Genomic DNA, 20,695 nt, shown 5'->3' with positions numbered 1-20,695 from the left:
TAAAAAGTATATCTTTTCAAGTTACCAATAATATGATTTATTTGTATAAAAAATATTAGTTTAAGCTTTATAGTGTTAGGGGCTTTGCTTACACATCCTTTTTTGGTTTAAAAAAATTATTTGATTGCATCTTAAACATGTTTCTAAATTATATTTGTTATCAATCCAACCATCTTTTTGTCTCATATATAAAATATTACAAAAAATACTATAGTGTTTTTTCAAAAAAATTGTAAATAATCCCTAATCCAAACACAATTAGGATTGTTTTAGTGATTATAATAGGATTTTGCTACAATTAACCAAATAAATATTGGTTTAATCTTTATTTAATGCAGTAGAAATTCTAAATCTGCTTACAGATGCCAAATTAAGTGTAATTAACATTTTCAATTTATTGGCAATTTTAATTTAGTTACCAATAGCTAGGGTTCTTAATAGTTTTGCAAAAATTTTAAATTATTATTAGGGTGGTTTTATTGCTACAGACTTCTTTCACGAGCAATTGGGAATTTATGCATTAATTGGAAGTTGGATTTGGTTACTAATGATGTTAATAACTATTTACAAAAAACTTTCAAGTTACTAGAAAATTGTATAATAGCTAATTTTGTATTTTTGGGAGTTACTAGTGCTTTGAATAATACGTTGAATTTTTTTGACTTCTTTTAAAAATAAAATATTTTGAATTCGTGACCTTCTATTTATAATCTCTTGCACCTTATCACTTAACCTCTGACCGATCCCCTTACAAATTGTTGGGTTCATAAACAACATTAGCTCAGTTCATCAGGTGTCACTTGTGCCCTTCAATACCCAACACAATGAAAGTAAATAATTACAAAAAATAATTAAAAAAAAGCATAAAGAGCATACACAGTAACACACTCATGCAAGTATGCAACAATTAAACCAGGCCTTCAAAAAGTGGGGCAGTCATTCAAATGTCATAGCTTTGCATGTCAATTTCGTTGGGCTCAGCGGCCCAAAAGACTTCTGGTTTGTGAGCACTCTTATACCGCCAACTCCCAAGCGCCAATACAAGGGCAGTAGACTGTTGAAGAGCGCGCTTCTATCTCTCTCCCCCAAGAATCGGTGGACAAATGCGGACCAGAAGTAAGTCCCGGCAAACTCAACAACCAAACGGTATAATTTCTTTTACCATCATATTTGTGTGATTAAATTTTGGACACTGTTGTTGTTTTGTTTTCTTGATGAAAAGCCTCCAAGTTTTGATTTTTTTGGGGTCAGAGTGTATTTCAACTTTTCTTTAAGCAGAAATGCTAGTTACAGAATCCATCCAATGATAAAAATGATTGTTGAAATCATCTATTTGCTGAGAAGCAATGAAATATTTGTGAAAAATGATGTCTTTGTTACCCTGTATTTCTGACTGGGATTTTGAAAAGAACTCATGGCTCTGGTGCAAGCTTTTAAGTTGGATATATTCTGTAAAAGGGTATTTGAAAATTTGTCGATTATCAGGTTGGGGTGAGTAGAAGAACCGGTTAAAATACACACAGTGCTAAAATGTCTTGAATTTGAAATTCATTTTAAGGTAAAGGACTATACGGGTATAATCTATTGAGTAGTTTCTATCTTGGATCAGTGGAAGAAGGCTCGACAAAGTATCCTGGTAATGAAGGGAAAAGAAGCAGTGTTTCAGAGAAATTTGATGATTCTGGTTAGTTTAGTGCTCATTTGATTATGCTTTAGCGAGAACATGTCCAATTTCAGTAAAGGGTATGGCGAGTGGGATTTAAGTATCAACCAACTAAGAGAAGTCAGTATTGCAGGCACACTTACTAATATATCTCGACATGCTGTGGGGAGACTTTTGAAACGAGTCAAATCATGTGGTTCACGAGGCTTGAGTAAAGAAGATGACGGTTACCTACGTCCATGTGATTCCACAGGCATGGTAAATTTTGTTAATTGCTTGTTTCTTGCATTTATTGCGAGTAGTTTTGTAATGAGAAATTTTTGTGTCTTCTGTGATTTCTTTGTGTCAAATTTGCAATTCTCATAATTATTATTTTTTGTTAAAAAAATTCTGATTTGAGCAATTTTTTTCTCCTTTTTAGCTGGAGAGTGAGTCAGAAAAGAACAGCAAGCTATGCTTTAACAGAACTGACAGAGTTGAAGATGGATATTTTAGTGGAAATGTGATTACAAACACTCCATCGGAGTCTGGCGCAAGGGATGGTCTTGATGAATCAGAATGGGAAGAAGGATCACTTCCTACTGAAGCTTTGACAAAGAGTAATGAAGAACAAACAATTGGTGGGGTAACAGTTGAATTTGATATTACACCTGATTCTGTTAAAAAGAAGTCCATACGTCGAGCAACTGCTGAAGAAAAGGTGGATTGTCCGTGTCCAGTTGAATTATGTCGGAGATGTTTTTTCATAGCTCCTACCTAAATGCACATATTAAGTTATGGTTTGCTTGTAACAGGAATTGTCTGAGCTAGTGCACAAGGTTAATCTGCTTTGTTTATTGGGTAGGGGACGATCATTTGATAGTGCTTGCAATGATCCTCTCATTCAGGTATCTTCAATCTATTGCTCAATTTTTAGGCTATTGTTGATTGTGCAAATCTAGCTTTTCCTGCTTTATCAGTGTTGCAAATATCTTTTAGTGATCACTGTTAGTTTTTTCTGCTCATCTACTATGTTTCCATTCTATAGTTAGTAGATCAGAATTAGCAGTTACTGTGGAGGCCTTCTTAAATCATTTTAGAGTCCTGTGGTGTGGAGAAGCTGATCTATACTTGTTGATAACTGATAGGATCGCTTTCTTGTATGGAACACTTTGACTATTCCTTCAGGAAAGTTATTGGACTTACCAAAAAGCATTATAATTCCGCTGTGTGGCTATGTCTTTGTTTGGATTCTTTTTTTTTGTTTGCTTCGATGATAAATGCCTGTATGAAGTTTTACAACTTGCATGAACTTTAACTATTCATAGAAATTGTGCATTGGGTCATATGTAAATTATGTGGGTTTCATGTTGAAATTGTGTTTCATGAATAGAGGCCATGACATCGACATGGCTGCAAAATGCTGGTACATGAACCCCTTGGCCGGTTCATGTGATTATAGCATGGCTCAATCTGAGGTAGTTGACGGATATGCCAATTGTTGAAGAGAAATGAAGCAAATCAAATTTCTTTCTAGTTGAAGTGGTTATTGTGATGCTTCAGATGAGTGTTAAATATTCTGTGGCCTCCTTTGAAGCGTTTATTGAGAAATTTAATGTTAATTGCAGGCTTCGTTGCTTTCACTTCTGCCAGCTCGCTTGCTTAAGATCACAGAGGTTCCAAAACTGACAGCAAAAGCTTTGGCTCCGCTTTTTGATTGGGTATGAATTAGCTTGTTTCATCCATGATATTGTCTGGTTTAGTATGAGATACTTGTAAGGGCTTATATTTCCTTTTATTTCTGGTTTGGGTGAATATTTATTGACTCCTCCTTTTTGATGCCTGCATGACATCCAGTTTCATAATAATTTCCATGTTAGAGGTCCTGGGAGTACTGAGAAACCACCTCATTTAGCTTTAGCATCTACCCTTGAGGCTCAGGAAGGGACTGCAGAAGAGGTATGATTCTGTTCCTGTAGTTTGAGCTTTCACTACTGGGTTTCATCATTATGCACTAGAGTAGATTATGACATTTTTTTTTCAAGTTTGAAGTGTTTTTTTTTTTGGTTTGGTGAGAGCCTTTTCTTACTGTATACTGTTAGTCAAAGATTAGAGAATAGCGCCTTCTTGCTGAGGAGGTGCTGAACTTCCTTAAATCCATTGCTTGCTGTTGGTAAAGATAAGCTGCAGTGTGAAGGATTTGAAATGGATGCTTGCTAAAAGAGTAAATGGTTTGGGGAGGGAAAAATAGGTACATGAATTAGTTCTGCTAATTGATAAGAATCTTGGGCTTAATGGTGAGCTTTAGACGTTCATCTGCATCTTCATGCTTGATCTTTTGATCTTCTTGATTGTTAAATGTTGTGATCTATTTTCTGCTTGTCCCCAGAAGAAAATCTACTTTCCGGGGTGAAACACTCAGGAAATACTACTTGATCAATTGTAGTTGTAGAGGATAAGTTACTGGGGAAGATGATCTATAGTTTGCTTTACTATTAATCTATTGTGCTTAATAAAGAATGGAAAATCCTTGCTTGTTAAAAAATGAATGTGTATAATGTCAAATGGAGTATTAAAGCACTCTTAACAATTTTGCTAATTAGTTGAGTTGACATTATTAATGTTTCTATTTGTAAATTACAGAAGGAATGGAGATTATTGTCTAATATTTAGACGCCATGGGAATATTCTGAGACGTCTTTAATCTGACACTTTAAAGTTACCATTGTCCAGTTAAAGTATCTTTTACCATACATAGTCCCTCTGCAAGACGTTTTAGTTCCTCTGCTGCAGTTAATGCTATCACATACCAAATGGCCGGTCAACTTAGTTGACAGAATGTGGAAATTAAATATTTTTACATGTATGACATGATATTTACGATTTACTGGAAGTTGATGAAATATAATGTCGAATTGTTCTCAACGAAATACTCGTTTTTTATCCCTGATTCTCAACGAAGATATCCCAGGATAGTTACTTACACAAATGAGACGCATATGTGAATTCGCCTTCTATTTGAGGTTAATTAGTGGAGTATTATTCTTGCAGGTTGCTGCCTTATCTGTCGCATTATTTCGGGCGTTGAATCTTACAGTTAGGTATGGTTATAGCAAACCTGAGAATACTACATTTGTTTTACAAGAGTTTGTGCCTTCATTATATTAGAACTAGCTTGAAATTTTTTCCTTAGTATTGTTTTGGTTCAAATTATTTATGCGTGCTTGTAAACATCTTTAGCTAAGATTTGTAATAATGAATAGCTGGTATAGGATACATGAGTCTAGGTTTTCTGTCATGACCCAAGGAATTGGAGAGGTTGCATGTGTTGAGGTCTGTCGGTTAATTTATTTGATGAACTTCATATTATCTTAGATATGTCCCAAAAATACCTTCATAGTCTTTTCTTGGCTTAAAAGACTATTCATTTGATATGAACTTGAGAAACTTTTTGCTTTCTCATTTAGCCATTTGCTTCAGTAGCCCTTGGTTAGTAATAATGGATGTTGTATATGGTCCATATTTCTGTAGAATGTTACCTAGAGATTCAGAAATTGGCATCCAATTTTCAATCAAAAACTGTTAATTTCCTATGATGCATGTCAATATCTACATATAAATTGTTGTTTGGAGGTTTACAATAATCATGGCTTCTACTATTAGGTTCGTGGCTATTCTGGATGTGGTCTCTCTGAAGCCTGAAGTAGACAGACCAGAGTGCAATAGTCAGGTTACAGGAAAGGTAGGTGGTGGGATATTCAACTCCTCTACGTTGATGGTGTCTGGATCAGGTCATCAGTCTGTTTCTCCCCCCTTAACCACTCCGGCATCTGATGAAAAGGACGATGGTTGCCTAACATCTGCTGGGGGTAAAAGCAGAGTAAAAGCTAGGAAGGTGCTGGAGAACAGTTTTGAATCTAAAGATATGTCTGGTGTTAACTTAAAGGCTAGAATGGCAGAACCATCAACTTCCAAATGTCAAGATGCTGACTCTCATGCATGTTTAGCCGCAAAATCAGACAGACCAAAGAGGAAAGGAGATCTTGAATTTGAAATGCAATTGGAAATGGCTCTCTCTGCTACAGCAATCGAAAATTCGAAAGCTATTATGAACTCAGATTTGGTGGATGTATGTGGCACCAATTCAAAACAATTCCCTCCTGCAAAAAAAATGAAGGTAGTTGGAGCAGAAGGATCTTCTGTTTCTCCCCATGGAATGTCGACGGCGATTGGGTCAAGAAAAGTAGGGGCTCCTCTCTACTGGGCAGAAGTGTACTGTTCTGGAGAGAACTTGACAGGAAAATGGGTGCATGTTGATGCTGTCAATGCAATTATTGATGGAGAGCAAAAAGTGGAAGTAGCAGTTGCTGCATGCAGAAAGTCTTTAAGATATGTAGTTGCCTTTGCAGGAAATGGGGCTAAAGATGTGACCCGCAGGTTTGAATCCATTTTTTTGCTTGGATCCTTCAGTTTTTCAAAAACTAGTTTTTAAAAAGTACTCTAAAAAGTAGTTTAATTTTTTTTTAATGTTTAAAAAATATCCCAAAATATATTTTAAAAACTCTACTACTCTTAAATATTCCAAAATATTTTCTAAAAATATCCCAAAATATACTCTAAAAACTCTGCTACAGTAAAATTTTTCAAAAACACCCCCAAAAACGGCTAATCCAAACGGATGAATTTTTGTTGTCCAATTTCATTATTTGGCACAAGAAACAAAATGTTACTCTTCCTTGATCTTATTGTACCTCATTTGACTTTGTGTCTAGACCTGTAATGCTCTGGTTACAAGTTAGAAGTTTGGAAACTTGCATAACACACACATTACAGACTCCCATGTGCTTGCATATACAATTTAACCTGTCTTTTGAAGATAAGCTGATAAAGCTATTCAATTTTAGGTATTGTACAAGGTGGTACAAGATAGAATCACAACGCATCAACGCAATTTGGTGGGATGCTGTATTGGCACCGTTGAAGGATTTGGAGTCACGAGCAACTGGTGGTGTTGTTCACTCGCACCAGGAAGCCTCAACCACAGAGAAAATAGGGACTTTGGAAGGAGCTGATAATCAAATTAAAGATTGCTTACCGGACAGTTTTCTGATGAATGGGAAGTCAAAAAAAGAAAATTGTGAGGATTATTCAGTTCAAAAGTCTGTGAATAATTCTTTTTCCGCTACAAGAAGCTCTCTGGAAGATATGGAGTTGGAAACTAGGGCTTTGACTGAACCTCTTCCAACCAATCAGCAGGCATGTCCCAAATATATGTTTTGATTTGCATGATCCAGGTTTGTAGTTATAATAAAGGTTTAGTATTGAGATTTCTTAAATCTTCACCAGGCCTACAGAAATCATCAATTGTATGCCATTGAGAGATGGCTCAACAAGTATCAAATTTTACATCCAAAGGGTCCTATACTGGGATTTTGCTCTGGTCATCCAGTTTACCCCCGAACTTGTGTCCAGACACTTCACACAAAAGAGAGATGGATGCGAGAGGGACTCCAAGTGAAAGCTGATGAACTCCCTGCAAAAGTGTGATTTATCTCGAAGTTTAAGATTGTTTTCGAGTTATTAGAATGCTTGATTGTGTTTATATCCATGTCCTTTTGTTTTCAGACTTTGAAACGTTCTCCGAAGCAAAGCAAAGAGCAAGCTGGTGAAGACGATGAGATTGGTGAGGGGGATCACCTTGCGCTATATGGGAAGTGGCAGACAGAACCACTGTGTCTTCCTCATGCTGTAGGCGGAATTGTTCCCAAGGTTAAAATGCTGTCATCTGGAAGAGGATTAATACAAAGTTCATACTTGGTGAAACATATATTTTGAGAAAGATTGGCCTACAGTCATTACATTATCAAAGAATATATCTTGTTTGGTTTTGTGATTCTCATATGATGTCACTCAGATCATTCTGTATGCGTGTTTGCCATTCTTATGTTCACAACAAATGTTGCTAAGCATTGAAAGGTCAAGTATATATGAGAAATTTGATTTACATAGCAAAGGTAAAATTGTTGTTGAACAAGTAATTCGGCCTCACTAAATGCTATTTCACTTGTGAAGTTCTTCATAGTGGTTGAACTATTATGCATATGTGAATCATTATGCACTCTGAATCAGTTGGTGTTTACCCGATTTTATACGTGATATAAACATTTATTATTGTACGAGGGTCCTTATTCATGTTATTTGTACAGGTCCTTTTCTAGTTTTTCCGTGTAGATATTTGTATTTTTGGGTGGGGAAATAGGTAGGGGAGAGTGTGGTGTGAGTGATTGTGGATGGAGGAGCTTTTGCTTGCATTCTATTATTTGGTCGATGTACCAGAATGGATAACATTCGAGATAATCCAAGGTCTAGTTCAAGCGAGAAAGATAATACCTAAAAATTTGTATACTATATGTGATATCTGCTATTTGATTGTACAATTGTTGTACTATGTTAGTGAATGACAATTTTTAAGTTAGCTGCACCTCCACAGTATATGGATGATTGTAATAAATATCTGTTTTTCGGTGTTTGACACTTTTTTCTTAATGCACTTTTATGAACATCTGATGACCTCTAAAATCATTTCCAGAATGAGCGTGGTCAAGTGGATGTTTGGTCTGAGAAGTGTCTTCCACCTGGAACCATCCATTTGAGGTTGCCAAGGGTCACACTGGTTGCAAAAAGATTGGAAATTGATTTTGCACCTGCAATGGTTGGGTTTGAGTTCCGGAATGGTAGGTCTGTACCTGTATTTGAGGGCATTGTGGTGTGTGCTGAATTCAAGGATGCAATTCTCGAGGTAAATGACTCTGTGCTTAGGTTCTTACAAGAAAAGTGGTTTACAAATGTCTTCCAGGTGTTTATAGTGGGATGCAGTATCTTGTATTGATCTAGTTTGACATTTGTTGCATCTGGACCATTCAGTTCTTACTGATTCTATCTTTTATGAAAGTTTGTCTGCATGAGTTTTTGAAATATTCAGAGAGTTTTCTATGAAGCTGATTGTCTCCGCGAAGTTGCATTGGTGGATCAACTGCTGATATATATATGTTTTTCACTTTCAGTGAACTCTGAAACTACACTATAGTTTTTTCAGATAATTTTTTGACCTTTTCTCAGGCATATGAAGAAGAAGAAGAGAGAAGAGTGGCCGAAGAAAAAAGGAGGAATGAAGCACAAGCTCTTTCCAGGTGGTATCAACTGCTGTCCTCCATTATCACCAGGCAAAGGTTGAACAACTGCTATGGAAATGGCACGTCACAGGAGGCCTCTGTTGGCATCCAAAAACCAGATGATACACTATCTGCTGAGGCAGGTTGTAAAGAGGATAGCAGGAAATCTGGTGGATGCCACCAGGATAAGTTGAAGGATAATCAGCCCACTAGTCCACAATCTGTACCCACAGAAGATCATGAACATGTCTTCTTGTTGGATGATGAGATGTTTGATGAAGAGAGTTCAACACGAACAAAGCGATGTAAATGTGGATTTTCAATCCAGTTTGAGGAATTGTAGATCATGTGTATGCTATTCTCGCTGTAACTTTTGCAGTGTAATCGTAATTTACATTGCCTGTAATATTACTAATGCTTGTATGGCAGGTTGGATGGCCTCGGTAGATTTAGAGGGCAACGTAAAAGGATATGTAACATTTGTACCAAGATATAAATAGCTTTTGCATCCCTCGGCCAGCCAACTTCTGTTTCATTTTCTGTCTTTCGAGCAAGGAAGGGAAGCAGCCTTGGCACAAGCGGGGCATCCAAACCATTTGATTGCTCATGTTTACAGAATATGAAATGTAAAGAGAAGCTTAGCGAGAGATGGTCATGAGATACTCTCAAATCCTCCTCTTTTTCCTTTCTCCTGCTAAGGTTTTGGAGTCTTCCTCTGAACCTTAAAAACGAAAAGTCTTGATAAAGCTAGCTCAGTCCAAAGTCCAAACTCTGAAAGAAAAGAGTAACAATCTCTTCTCTACTATTGAGTAACAACTAACAAGCAAAACAGCAAGGGATCCGATCTTCCCTTAGTCGATAAGAGGGACTTTTCCTCTCCGATTGATGCTGCCATAATTGTGTTTTCTTTGGATATTTTTTGGTTATCCAACCTGCATTACTGCTGTTTGTGCTTCAACTTCATGGAGAATGATTTAGTACCTCTTCCCCCTTCCGAGTTTCTCACCCCATTCTTTTTAGTTCACTTATGAAGAATTTTAAAAAGCTTTAGTAATAATCCTTCGAATACTTAAAATACTTAAACCTCCTAATAACATCTTGAAGTTACGAAAATAAAAACATACAAGATCCTGCGACTTATAGGTCTTTAAAGATAATATACTACTACTAATTCACATTTCAGTACAACGTTTGTTGGTGAAGTAAAACATTAGAAGTACTTAGGTGTACCTTTTGTATAACCATTTTATATTTTGATTCCTTAAACATCACCTCAACAAGGTGAAAAAGTAGATTCACCATGTTACTTTTAAGTCTACAAAATATTCCGGAAACCGGTTCTTGATAGAGTTTATTATGATTTTATTGACTTGTTCAAGAAACTTGAGCAAGACTAAGGGCCCGTTTGGGGTTGTGGTAGCTTATTGAAAAATACTTTTCTAATGGAGTTTTTAATAAAGGTACCTATTAACTGTTTAAGTACTTTTAAATATATTGTTTGGAGGCATAATTCAATAAATACTTATTGTATTGGATAATATGTAATTTGAAAAATTTTAAAAGTGTTTATCTCTTTATTTGATTTATAATATAGGATAACATGGTTAAATTTGATGTTTTATTTTTTAAATCACAAAAGCTACTCTAAAAGCACCAAATTTGAGCTTTTGCTAAGAGTGCTTTTAATACAAAAAATTTTACTCCTAATTTTATGGGATGATATTCACCAAACACTGTAAAGGAAAATTCGTTCAAAACGTCCCTCACATTTTGCAAAATAACTTTTTTCGTCCCTCACTTTTAAAAATGTAATTTTACATCCCTTACAAATTCACATTGATTAAATTTGGTCCCTACTTAGGTTTCCGACTAATTTTTGGTCGGAATTCACCACGTGCCTTGCACGTGATCATATTTTAAGGGCAAAATTGTCAAATCAAATTTTATATAATTCAATTCATAATCCCTCACATTTCATAAAATAAATTTTTTCGTCCCTTACATTTCACAAAATGAATTTTTTCATCCTTCACATTTTTCAAAATAAAATTTTTCATCTTTTATTGATCATGTGTGTGAATAATTTTTTTTAAATCCATGTATATATCTATTTGATTTCACCTGAACAGTACGAATAGCATGTGAAATCAAATAGAGATATATTACATACTATTTGTACTGCTCAAGTGAAATCAAATAGATATATACATGGGTTTAAAAAATTGTTAGTTTTTTACTTATATTCATTTTCTTTTATTCGAAATTTGAAAATAAAAGAAGACATTTAATCCTAAACATTATCGAGTATTTATATCGAATTAAATTTGGATAGAAAAAGTAAACAAAAGAAAAGTACGACAAAAAGAAATAAGTGATTGGCACTTTCAAATTTTAAGACAATCACAAGGCAAGTAATTCAACTGTTGGTCTTCAAAGTGTCGAGTAGAAATTTTAGATTTAAACTGAAATTTTTTAGCACAATTATAGAATTCGAATTATGACCCATTAATTAGATGACCCTATTATACAACTCAATAAATAAATTATTACTAAAAGAGAAATGTCACAAATATTGAATAGGTTCAAATGGTGAAATCATATAAATATATACATGGGTTTCAAACAAAATTATTAGTTTTAAACCCCTATATATATTTATTGAATAGCATGTGTATAACTACGATTAGCATGTTTAGATGAAATCCAATAGAGATAAATTACATGTTATTCATACTGTTCAGATAAAATCAAATAGACATATACGTGGGTTTATAGAAAAAAAGCTATTCGTACACATGATCAATGAGGGATGAAAAAATTCGTTTTGAAAAATGTGAGGGATGGAAAAATTCATTTTTTGAAATGTGAGAAACGAAACAATTCATTTTGTAAAATGTTAGGGACGAAAAAATTCATTTTGTGAAATGTGAGGGACTATGAATCAGATTATGTAAAAATTTGATTTGACAATTTTGCTCTTAAAAAATGATCACATGCAAGTCACGTGGTGGATTTCGGCTAAAAACTAGTCGGAAACCTAAGTAGGGACCAAATTTGGTCAATATGAATTTGTAAGGGACGTGAAATTACACTTTTAAAAGTGAGGGACAAAAAAAGTTATCTTGTAAAATATGAATGATGTTTTGAACGATTTTTCCCACTGTAAAAGTACTTTTAGCACCTAAAAGTGTTTTTTTTTTACCAAAAGCACCGCAACCCCAAACGGGACCTAAATTGACCCGATTTTGAAGATAACTAAAATGTACAAAACAAAGGGATTAAACTAAACTAAAGCCTATAAATAAGGGACTCTGTGGTCATTTACCTAAACATATTGCTTAGGAATCATAATGGAAATAGGGTAAAATATTAATTTGTTACAATCTCAAACGTCAGGAAAAAAAAAAGAAAAGAAATGACACCTTCTGTCAAAAGAAAAGAAAAAAAAAAGGAAACCCAAATTCTCTACTTGCCAAAACTCTACTTAACTAAAAACATCTTCCTCACAAGTCACATCATCGAATTGTTTCTTCGCCTCAAGACAACCGAAATTAAGGTATGCTCATGTCTTCTGTTCCATCTGTGATTGTCCAATCGTAAAGTTTTAGGCTTAGAATCATATATGGTTAATACGAAGCCTCTTCAAAATGGTATAGCGGTTTCTACCATTTCTTTGGTATTAGACTGACATAATGGTACATGGTATTCTGCCTCACATCAAGTCAATAGGAACCAGAGGACAACAACTGACAAGGCTGACTTCACCTTGAAAATGAAGCACAAAATAAGAGATTAGAACTAAAAGATTACCGGAAGCTGATAAAGAGGTGTGCTGAGAATTGCATCACATGATAGGCAGGCTATGAATGTGAATGTTTAGTTATATATTATTTCAATAAAAAAAATTTGGTCTCCAAAATTTATAATTTTAAGCACATTTAGAACAATTGATGGAACTTAACATTGATTAACAGTCAAAATCGTTTTAGCAATAAAATTGATTTCCTATACCACAACCTCCTAATTTTTGTTCTGTATATCAAGTGTGTATTATTATCCAATTTTAACTTATTTAACGAAGATATACTTTTTAGGTTAAATGATAATGTTGTGCCTATATTATTCTATATAGGCTACATAGTGGTTAATGACACTATGTTATCTAATTTGAATTATTTATCTATATAACCAAAAAAGTAAAACAATCAAAATATATTTCATTAAAAAAAACTATAGTAGGTCAACTATATATAACCAAGAGACATTTAAAATACTTTGAACTCGTGCTAAATTGCTCTCGTAGTAGGGGCACAATTTATTTACTTTTCTGTCTATTAAATCCAAAGTTTCAATGGAAAGTTTTAAACTAGTTACTTTGCTATTTGTTTACCTTAATATTTTACCACAACCCTCCCACACGTTACCTTAAGAATTTTATTGAATTATTCAAACAATTATACAAAATATTAATTTCATCTTAAATTCAACTGATAATCTATTAAAATTGAAAAAAGAAAACAAATCTGATTTACTTATAGTTCATATTCTTTATAGTTTGAATGGATATCTAATTGAGTGTTTAAATATCAATACAAGTAACAAAAAAAAGAATTCATTATCAATTAATTCTCCATAATGCAAAACCATACATACATATATTATGCTACATTTGGCACCAGTTATGCAAGAGTAAAAGTCTATGAGAAACAAGTGGGATGAATACACAAAATAAAAAGAATAAAAGAAAGAAGGTTCCTGAACTTTTGCACGTTTTCAACATAATTTCAATCTAATTTGCATTTTTGTCCTTTGAAATTGTTAATATCACTATTTAAAATCTAAGATACCATGATGATCCAAATTCGAAACATTGCTATAAAAAATGCAAAGTCAAAACTATTCAGTAGTGGCAACTTTATTTTGATCTTTAATCATCATTTTTTCGTCAATTTACTAAATATGCTTAAGATTTGAAACACTGGGACCAAATTTGTTTTGATCCAAGCATTAATGATCAGTCCTACACACATGCAGAATATTATAAACAGGAATTGTATTTCTTCCAAATTTTGGATATATGTTATGTATTGATTTAAATTACAACTTTTAAACTTATTTCTTCATAATGGTTGGTTAGTGATGATTTAGTTTTAATATTATTGTGATATCATTTTCTAATAAAGTGGAGGTGATTTGTCACTTAATCATAAATTTTTATCTCCTTTTGCCTAAAAATATGTTCAAGTTCGGGAGTACCAACTGTAAAAAGTTTTTATGTTATTTGAAAGAAAATTATTCATTCATTAGTAAATTCGGGCATGTCATCTTGTATTATATTGTCCATGAAAATATATGGAATACTTTTAATGTGAAGATTGTTTGTTGTCCTACTTTTAGAATAGACAATGAGCAGTTATATTTTTATATTTACACCTATTAAAAATATTTCTTAACTGTATCACTACATTGTTTAATCAATACGAATATTTGATTTCAAGCATGTATACATTAGTACAAATACCATTAGTATTACTAGTGATAAAGGGCGCACTCAATCTATGTACAATTTAAACAATCACTTTTTATATGGAAGAAATTGGTATAAAATTTTAATAAACAAAAAACTTTGATCTTTTAAAAGTTTTTTTAATATTATTTTAATGAATTTGGTAATTATAACGTTTGTGGTTGGTTATTGGTGAAAGTTGTTTGTGTTATTGGTCGACAATATATAGGCAACATGTTAATCAGATGATAAAAGTATAATTAAGTGATAAATTAATCTTTTCTACACTATCAATGTTGGATGAATTATAAATATGCAAAATTTGAATTTAAAATTCAATTTTTACATACATGTCATAGATTCAATGGTAATAGTGTATGCACTGTCGGTGTATATAACATTTGCTCGTAAGTGATTGCGATGATAATGCTAAAAATTTAAAACTGACAAATAGGGTCTAATTAAATTTCACCTATACGCACTGTGGTTATTATTATCAATTCATTCTCATTAATTTGGTCTAATACCATTACAAATGCATTTTTAAAACATTTCCTTATGTTCTACCCGCAAATATTAAAAACAATCATGCAACAACATATTACTTCTGCTACAAATATTACATCTCAACTAATTAATTAACCATTCGTTTACTCCTTTACAGTTATTAATTCCTTGGTTTAATTAATTGTACACATTAATTTACGATCATTTTCCTCCTTCCCATGATTGGTTTAATTCTCCTCGTTAATTGCTTCAACTACTAACAAGTTGCTTTTTAACTTCCCCAACTCTGCCGTCCATAACAAAAGCTCTGCACTTTCAGTTCTCTCAATCATCTTTATGTTCATTCAATCTGAGTCCCATAACCCTGTCACAACAGCACCTCGTTCCTCTCAATCTGTATTAAGCCTTGTGTCTCCCGGTAAAATTTACCACTCATGTGCCTGATCTAAACCGCTTTGACGTCAGTAATTGTAATCGTGTCTTTCATTCACGTGATCCGTACCCCTTACCAACGGATTGGTACAAACCACTATACCATTTTGTCGAATTTTCGATGGTTAATAATTCAAAGGGTTTTTCAGCAAGTTGTTTGAATAGAACAATAGCTTCCGATGTTTACGGCAGTTGCACCAAAGTTTAACGAGGTATATATTATATATGCATGCAAGGTTTAACCAAGTATACATTGCATGGAAAGGTTTAACCAAAGTGTTGCTGTATGAAACTAATTTGCTCATGAATTTAGGTTTACCTTCTTTGATATTGTCTATTGGCCTGCAGTTATGTAGTTTTTTTTTTTGTTTTTTTGGGCAACATTTATTCAAGTTATGAACTTATGATAATAGATTTGTGCTTCAATTTCATGCTTTTAAAGGAAATTCTCGCTTTGAACTCCCTATTCATGACTATGATTGTAAATTTCTAAATGAATCCTCCATCTTGTCCCCCTTTACCAACGGAAAGAAATCGAGATCAAGAAGAGTTCATCAAGTTCTATATGTTGAACAAGATGACTGCAACTACTTAGTTGCTCTTGGCTTAACGATAGCGGCTGAAAACTTTAGGCAGACTGTGAACCTAAACCGCCTACGGTGCCTGACTTCAGCTCCCGTGGTGGATGAATTGCTTCAGCATGTGGCCGTGCAGCAGCAGCCCAACATTGAAGCACAATTGTTTCCCACCTTGGCTGATGCCGTAAAAAATGGTACCACAACTACAATTAATGCTGCAGCCACCTCTGCAATTGACTCAGCCACTGTTCCTAGCTGTGCCGGCCCTCCTCCCAATATTGCTCCAACATTGCCTTTGGCTGGTCCAAGGATTGTATACGATGGCCTTCCCAATAGTATTGCCCCAAAATGGCCTTTGGTTGGTCCAAGAATTCTTAATCATGGAGCAAGTCTTGGAAACACTTCCATGGGATGCCATTTTCCTATTGTAGCAGCACAACAACATACAAAATTCTTTTGTGCAAACACGATTCCGACTCCAAGAGCAGCGAGGATCATTGGCAATACATCTATTATGAGGTATCAGCAGCTACAACAACGTCAGCATCGGCATAAAATACTATCGCAGCGAAATCTTGCAGCTGTGGTGCAAAATCACACAGCAATCCAGGGTAGCAAGCGCGCTCGACCTGACACATTTTCCACCGCAGGATCTAGCACAAACCGACCACGAACAGCTGCCATATCAAGTCCTAGCGCATCTGCTATTATCGCTGGTTGCACAACCGACTTATCTGACACATGTCATATCTCTAGTCCCACAACATCTGATCAAGTCGCAGGTTGCGCATCTCACATTGGCAGGTTGCACATCTCATGACATGATAATTCGTTCCATACATTCAACTTCTCGAGTTGTTTCATTCTTCCATGTTCATTTGCTACAACATTTATGCTTGCTTCTAGTGAATTACATTAGGATGGTGCACCTTCTTTTAACTATTTTCTTAATACTAGGAAGCTACAACAACTAGTTGAACTCTCCCTATACCGTATAATTTTGGAACCATGGAAAGAATTCAGAGTCTCTCAATTTACAGAAAGGCGGCAGTTTATGAGTCCGTATTGTCTTTCCTGATCACCATGTTATGTGTTTAGGTTGAAGACTTTCTCCTCCCTTAGTTGTTGGTCTTGTTGATAATTTGATATACAATAAAACACTAAAGTTCAAAAAATTGATAATATTTGTACTTGGCAGGTGGCCATATTTCATTGAGCAGAAAAAAAATTGCAAGTTTCAGTCATGCTAAGGCTTTTATTTGAGTGAAAAGTGGACCAATAGTCCAACAATTTAAGTATTCAAGTCAATTCATTCACGTTGTTCAGAAAAAAAAAAAGGTCAATTCATTCAGGTAAAGCCGAGCACCAAACATTTAGAGACATAAAAAGACAATCTCTATACATCTGTATAGAAATTCTTTGAACATCTATTAATTCCCAATGGATGGGCTCATCCTCAAACCTATAGAAAATAATTGTTGACTAAAGCAGCTAATTGGAAGTACTTCCAGGTTAAATAGGATTGAGCAACTACACAAAGAACAACTAACTAGCTAGTAGTTTGAGCCTTGAAGCAGTAGTGTTCTTTAGTTTATTCTAGTAGATGCATGACGGGCGGCTCCAAAAACGTGCGCTGCACTACAAATCATTTCCGACATTGATGGAAAAGCGTGTGCACGATCACCATATATTCCCCTGCCAAAGCTCTCCTCATGTCCACACTCACAGACTAATGCCGGCACCAAAATCTCCATCAGCGCCACCTCCAGCAACCCCCAATGGCGAAATTGCACCGGAGAGGTCGCCGTCGCCCTCCCGGCCCCAAATTGCCCTTCAACAATCTTCCCATCAGAACAAAAAAGGTTCATTTATATCAACCAAACTTTTCCGTCGAGTCAGGTCAGTGTTCAAGTCATTTCCTATAGTCAGTACGCCTTGCAAGATGCCGATCCCAATCAACGGTGGTCGGCCTCACGACGGCCACCACATTCATGGAGGAAAGCAAATGACAGGAACCCTTTTCGGGTACCGAAAAGCTAGAGTTAACTTGGCTATCCAAGAAAATCCCAGGTGCCTTCCATTGCTTGTGCTCGAACTCTCCATCAACACCGGAAAGCTCCTCCATGAGATGGGATTGGGGCTGGTCAGAATTGCTTTGGAGTGTGAAAAGCATCATCCCTCGGAGAAAATCAAGCTCATTGACGAACCGATATGGACTATGTATTGCAATGGTAAAAAAGTTGGGTATGCAGTAAAGAGAGAGCCAACTGAGGATGATTTGAATGTGATACAAATGCTTCATGCAGCTTCAGTGGGAGCTGGGGTGCTTCCCATTGATCATACCAGTGCTGGAGAATCTTCATCGGATGGCGGAGAATTGACTTACATGAGAGCTTGCTTTGAACGAGTGGTAGGATCCAGGGACTCGGAAACTTATTATATGATGAATCCGGATGGTCGCAACAGTGGACCAGAACTTAGCATTTTTTTCGTAAGGGTTTGAGATTTGATCAAGAAAAGTTGTAGTATCTTGTAATCATGTTCGTATTACATAGGCCAGCCTTCTAACATATGCATTGTATTTGTTTTGAGGATGATTTAACATTTGCTTTAGTGCGTTAAAATGGTAAATTTTGTCTTGAATCTTACCAGTATGCATCCTTGAAATCCGTCCGACTAGTAAATAAACCTCATAAAAATGTTGAAGTTGACATGTACGTACGTAAACATCTACAAGAAGAATTGTACAGACAATATACGAATTACCTTTGTTTATTGAACAAGAAATGTATTTCGACAATTGAGCTATTGACGAAGCAAAATCCTACGGACATATTATAGGGCAAATTTCAAGTCACAAATTTGATATGCTTAAGAGTGGTGGTACAATTTTGTAAACATCATCAGATTGACAGACCAACTTTTGCCTAAACAGTTTTTAAGATCGCAATATTCTACAGTATTCATTCAAAATGTTGTTTATGACGACTAGTGCTGTTCATCGAAATAACAGGTTTCTTCTTTAATGGAACTGATCCTATTTAGTACTTACTGCTCCAATTTCTCACGGCCACCAAATTAATTAGTCTACGTTCTCTCTCCTTTTTTTTTCAATTATTTTTAAAGGTGCCCCTCTGATATATTATGAGAGAAATTCTCGTTACAAACTGTAGAAAATATAATTCACAGGCCACCAGAAGATTTTATGCATGGCAATGGACAAGTTTATTAACTTCTTAGAAAATTTGCGTTACCCCCAATTTCTGTCCTAAGACAGGGCAGAAATTTTCCAATTCCTGTAAAATTAATAGTATGAAGTATGAACTCATGCGTTTCAGATCTCTGTTACTGCTAATAACCAACCCCAGAAGGAACCTCCAGAGATCACCTTTAGTTCTTGTTAGAGCAATCGAGTTTTCAACATCTGGAGCTAAACTACCCAACTGGGTTTCCGCTAACAAGTTGTTTCAAAGGCACCCTTGCTTATATTTTCTCGAAAAACATTGCCAATCGTTTCATCAACTCAAACAAATCCTTTCCTATGTTTTTGTCTCGGGTTTGCATAGAAACCCTTTTGTCATGAGCCGTGTCCTTTACCTTAGTCTATTTGAATTGGAAGGCCATCGAAAGGCAGTTTCAAACTTTGGGATTCAAATTTTTAATGAAATTCATAAACCCAATTTGTTTTCTTGGAATACTATCATCAGGTTCTTTGCTTCGTGTGATCATTCTGAAGCTGCTTTGGTTGCTTTTCTTTATTACATGAAAATGTTGAGTTCAAATACTTTCCCAGATAAATACACATTTCCCGCCTTGCTACAGGCCTGTGGGCCAATTTCTGATCCAGGTTTGGTTAAACAGGTCCATTCACATATTACGAAACTTGGTCCTGATGAGGATTTGTTTTTAGGGAATTCGATGATTAATGCCTATGTTGTTTGTGGAGCGAAATGTTTTGCCCGGGAGCCGTTTGATCAAATGGCTGAGAAAGATGTCGTTTCACGGACAACCTTGATTTCAGGACTGGTGGCATTAGGTTGTTATGGTGAAGGGGTTAATGTTTTCAAGGAAATGATGATGGATGGTTGGACAAGGCCAAATGCTGCAGCTTTTGCCTCTGTACTGTCTGCTTGTGGCGATTTGGGATCTTGTGATCATGCTAAATGCTTGCATGCTTTACTAGAGAAGGCTGGATGGATTGAGTTGGATGTTTCCATTCGTAATTCACTTACAGATGCTTATACGAAATGTGGAAGTCTAGAAAATGCTACTAAGGTGTTCAATGATGTGGAAGATTCTGAGAAGGATTTATATACATGGACTGCGATAATCTCAGGCTTAGTGATGATGGACAGGGAAGGGATGCATATATATTTTTTGCTAGGATGGAGCATGATTCTGGGATAAGACCTGATGCCGTCATTTTCATTGCCATACTCTCAGCCTGTGCTCAAGCATTATGGATGCATCATTGATCTCTTGGGACGATCTGGGATGCTGGAAAGAGCTAATCATATTGTGGAAACAATGCCAATCAAGCCTAACCTGGCCATACTGGGATCTTTACTTGGTGCTTGTAGACTGCATAATAATATGGAGTTGGGGGAAGTTGTTTCGAGGAAGATTGGGACATTGGGCGGTAGAAGTGGAGGAATTCCTGTGCTTTTGTCGAATATATATGCCAATGAGAACAAGTGGAACGAAGATATTCAGATTAGGAAGGAGGTGAGAGAGGAGATGCAAGAAAAGCCACCTGGGAGAAGCTGGATCCAAATGAAACATGAGCTGCATGAGTTTGTGGCTGGGGACAAAGTTCATCCACAATCCAAGGAGTTGCATACACTTGTGGAAGGATTGG

General features: G+C 35.4%; 3 protein-coding genes across 4 annotated transcripts; all 3 read left to right on the top strand.

The window, feature by feature from the left end:
* The first annotated feature begins 1,065 nt into the window (after window positions 1-1,065).
* LOC113778508 (DNA repair protein RAD4) lies at window positions 1,066-9,333 on the top strand. 2 transcript variants are annotated; one of them, XM_027323945.1, is made up of 14 exons: window positions 1,066-1,146; window positions 1,610-1,684; window positions 1,797-1,921; window positions 2,085-2,363; window positions 2,458-2,550; window positions 3,271-3,363; window positions 3,500-3,601; window positions 4,694-4,743; window positions 5,306-6,079; window positions 6,547-6,898; window positions 6,989-7,183; window positions 7,268-7,411; window positions 8,232-8,441; window positions 8,762-9,333. In XM_027323945.1, the coding sequence occupies exons 1-14, from the start codon at window positions 1,104-1,106 to the stop codon at window positions 9,155-9,157; spliced, it is 2,931 nt and encodes a 976-aa protein (XP_027179746.1). In that variant the 5' UTR covers window positions 1,066-1,103; the 3' UTR covers window positions 9,158-9,333. The 2 variants fall into 2 exon arrangements, with proteins under 2 accessions (XP_027179746.1, XP_027179745.1); XM_027323944.1 differs by lacking the exon at window positions 1,066-1,146 and adding an exon at window positions 1,303-1,491.
* An 8,236-nt stretch (window positions 9,334-17,569) lies between these two features.
* Window positions 17,570-18,340, top strand: LOC113776816 (protein MIZU-KUSSEI 1). The gene has a single exon (XM_027321874.1). It carries the CDS (start codon window positions 17,570-17,572, stop codon window positions 18,338-18,340), a length of 771 nt encoding a protein of 256 aa, XP_027177675.1.
* An 809-nt stretch (window positions 18,341-19,149) lies between these two features.
* On the top strand, window positions 19,150-20,244 carry LOC113776815 (pentatricopeptide repeat-containing protein At4g38010-like). Its single transcript, XM_027321873.1, has 2 exons — window positions 19,150-19,298; window positions 19,545-20,244. The coding sequence occupies exons 1-2, from the start codon at window positions 19,150-19,152 to the stop codon at window positions 20,242-20,244; spliced, it is 849 nt and encodes a 282-aa protein (XP_027177674.1).
* The last annotated feature ends 451 nt before the right edge of the window (window positions 20,245-20,695 follow it).

Source organism: Coffea eugenioides, chromosome 7, assembly GCF_003713205.1.
Source record: "Coffea eugenioides isolate CCC68of chromosome 7, Ceug_1.0, whole genome shotgun sequence".
NCBI classification, from domain to species: Eukaryota; Viridiplantae; Streptophyta; class Magnoliopsida; order Gentianales; family Rubiaceae; genus Coffea; species Coffea eugenioides.
This window is presented reverse-complemented; position numbering and strand designations above follow the sequence as displayed.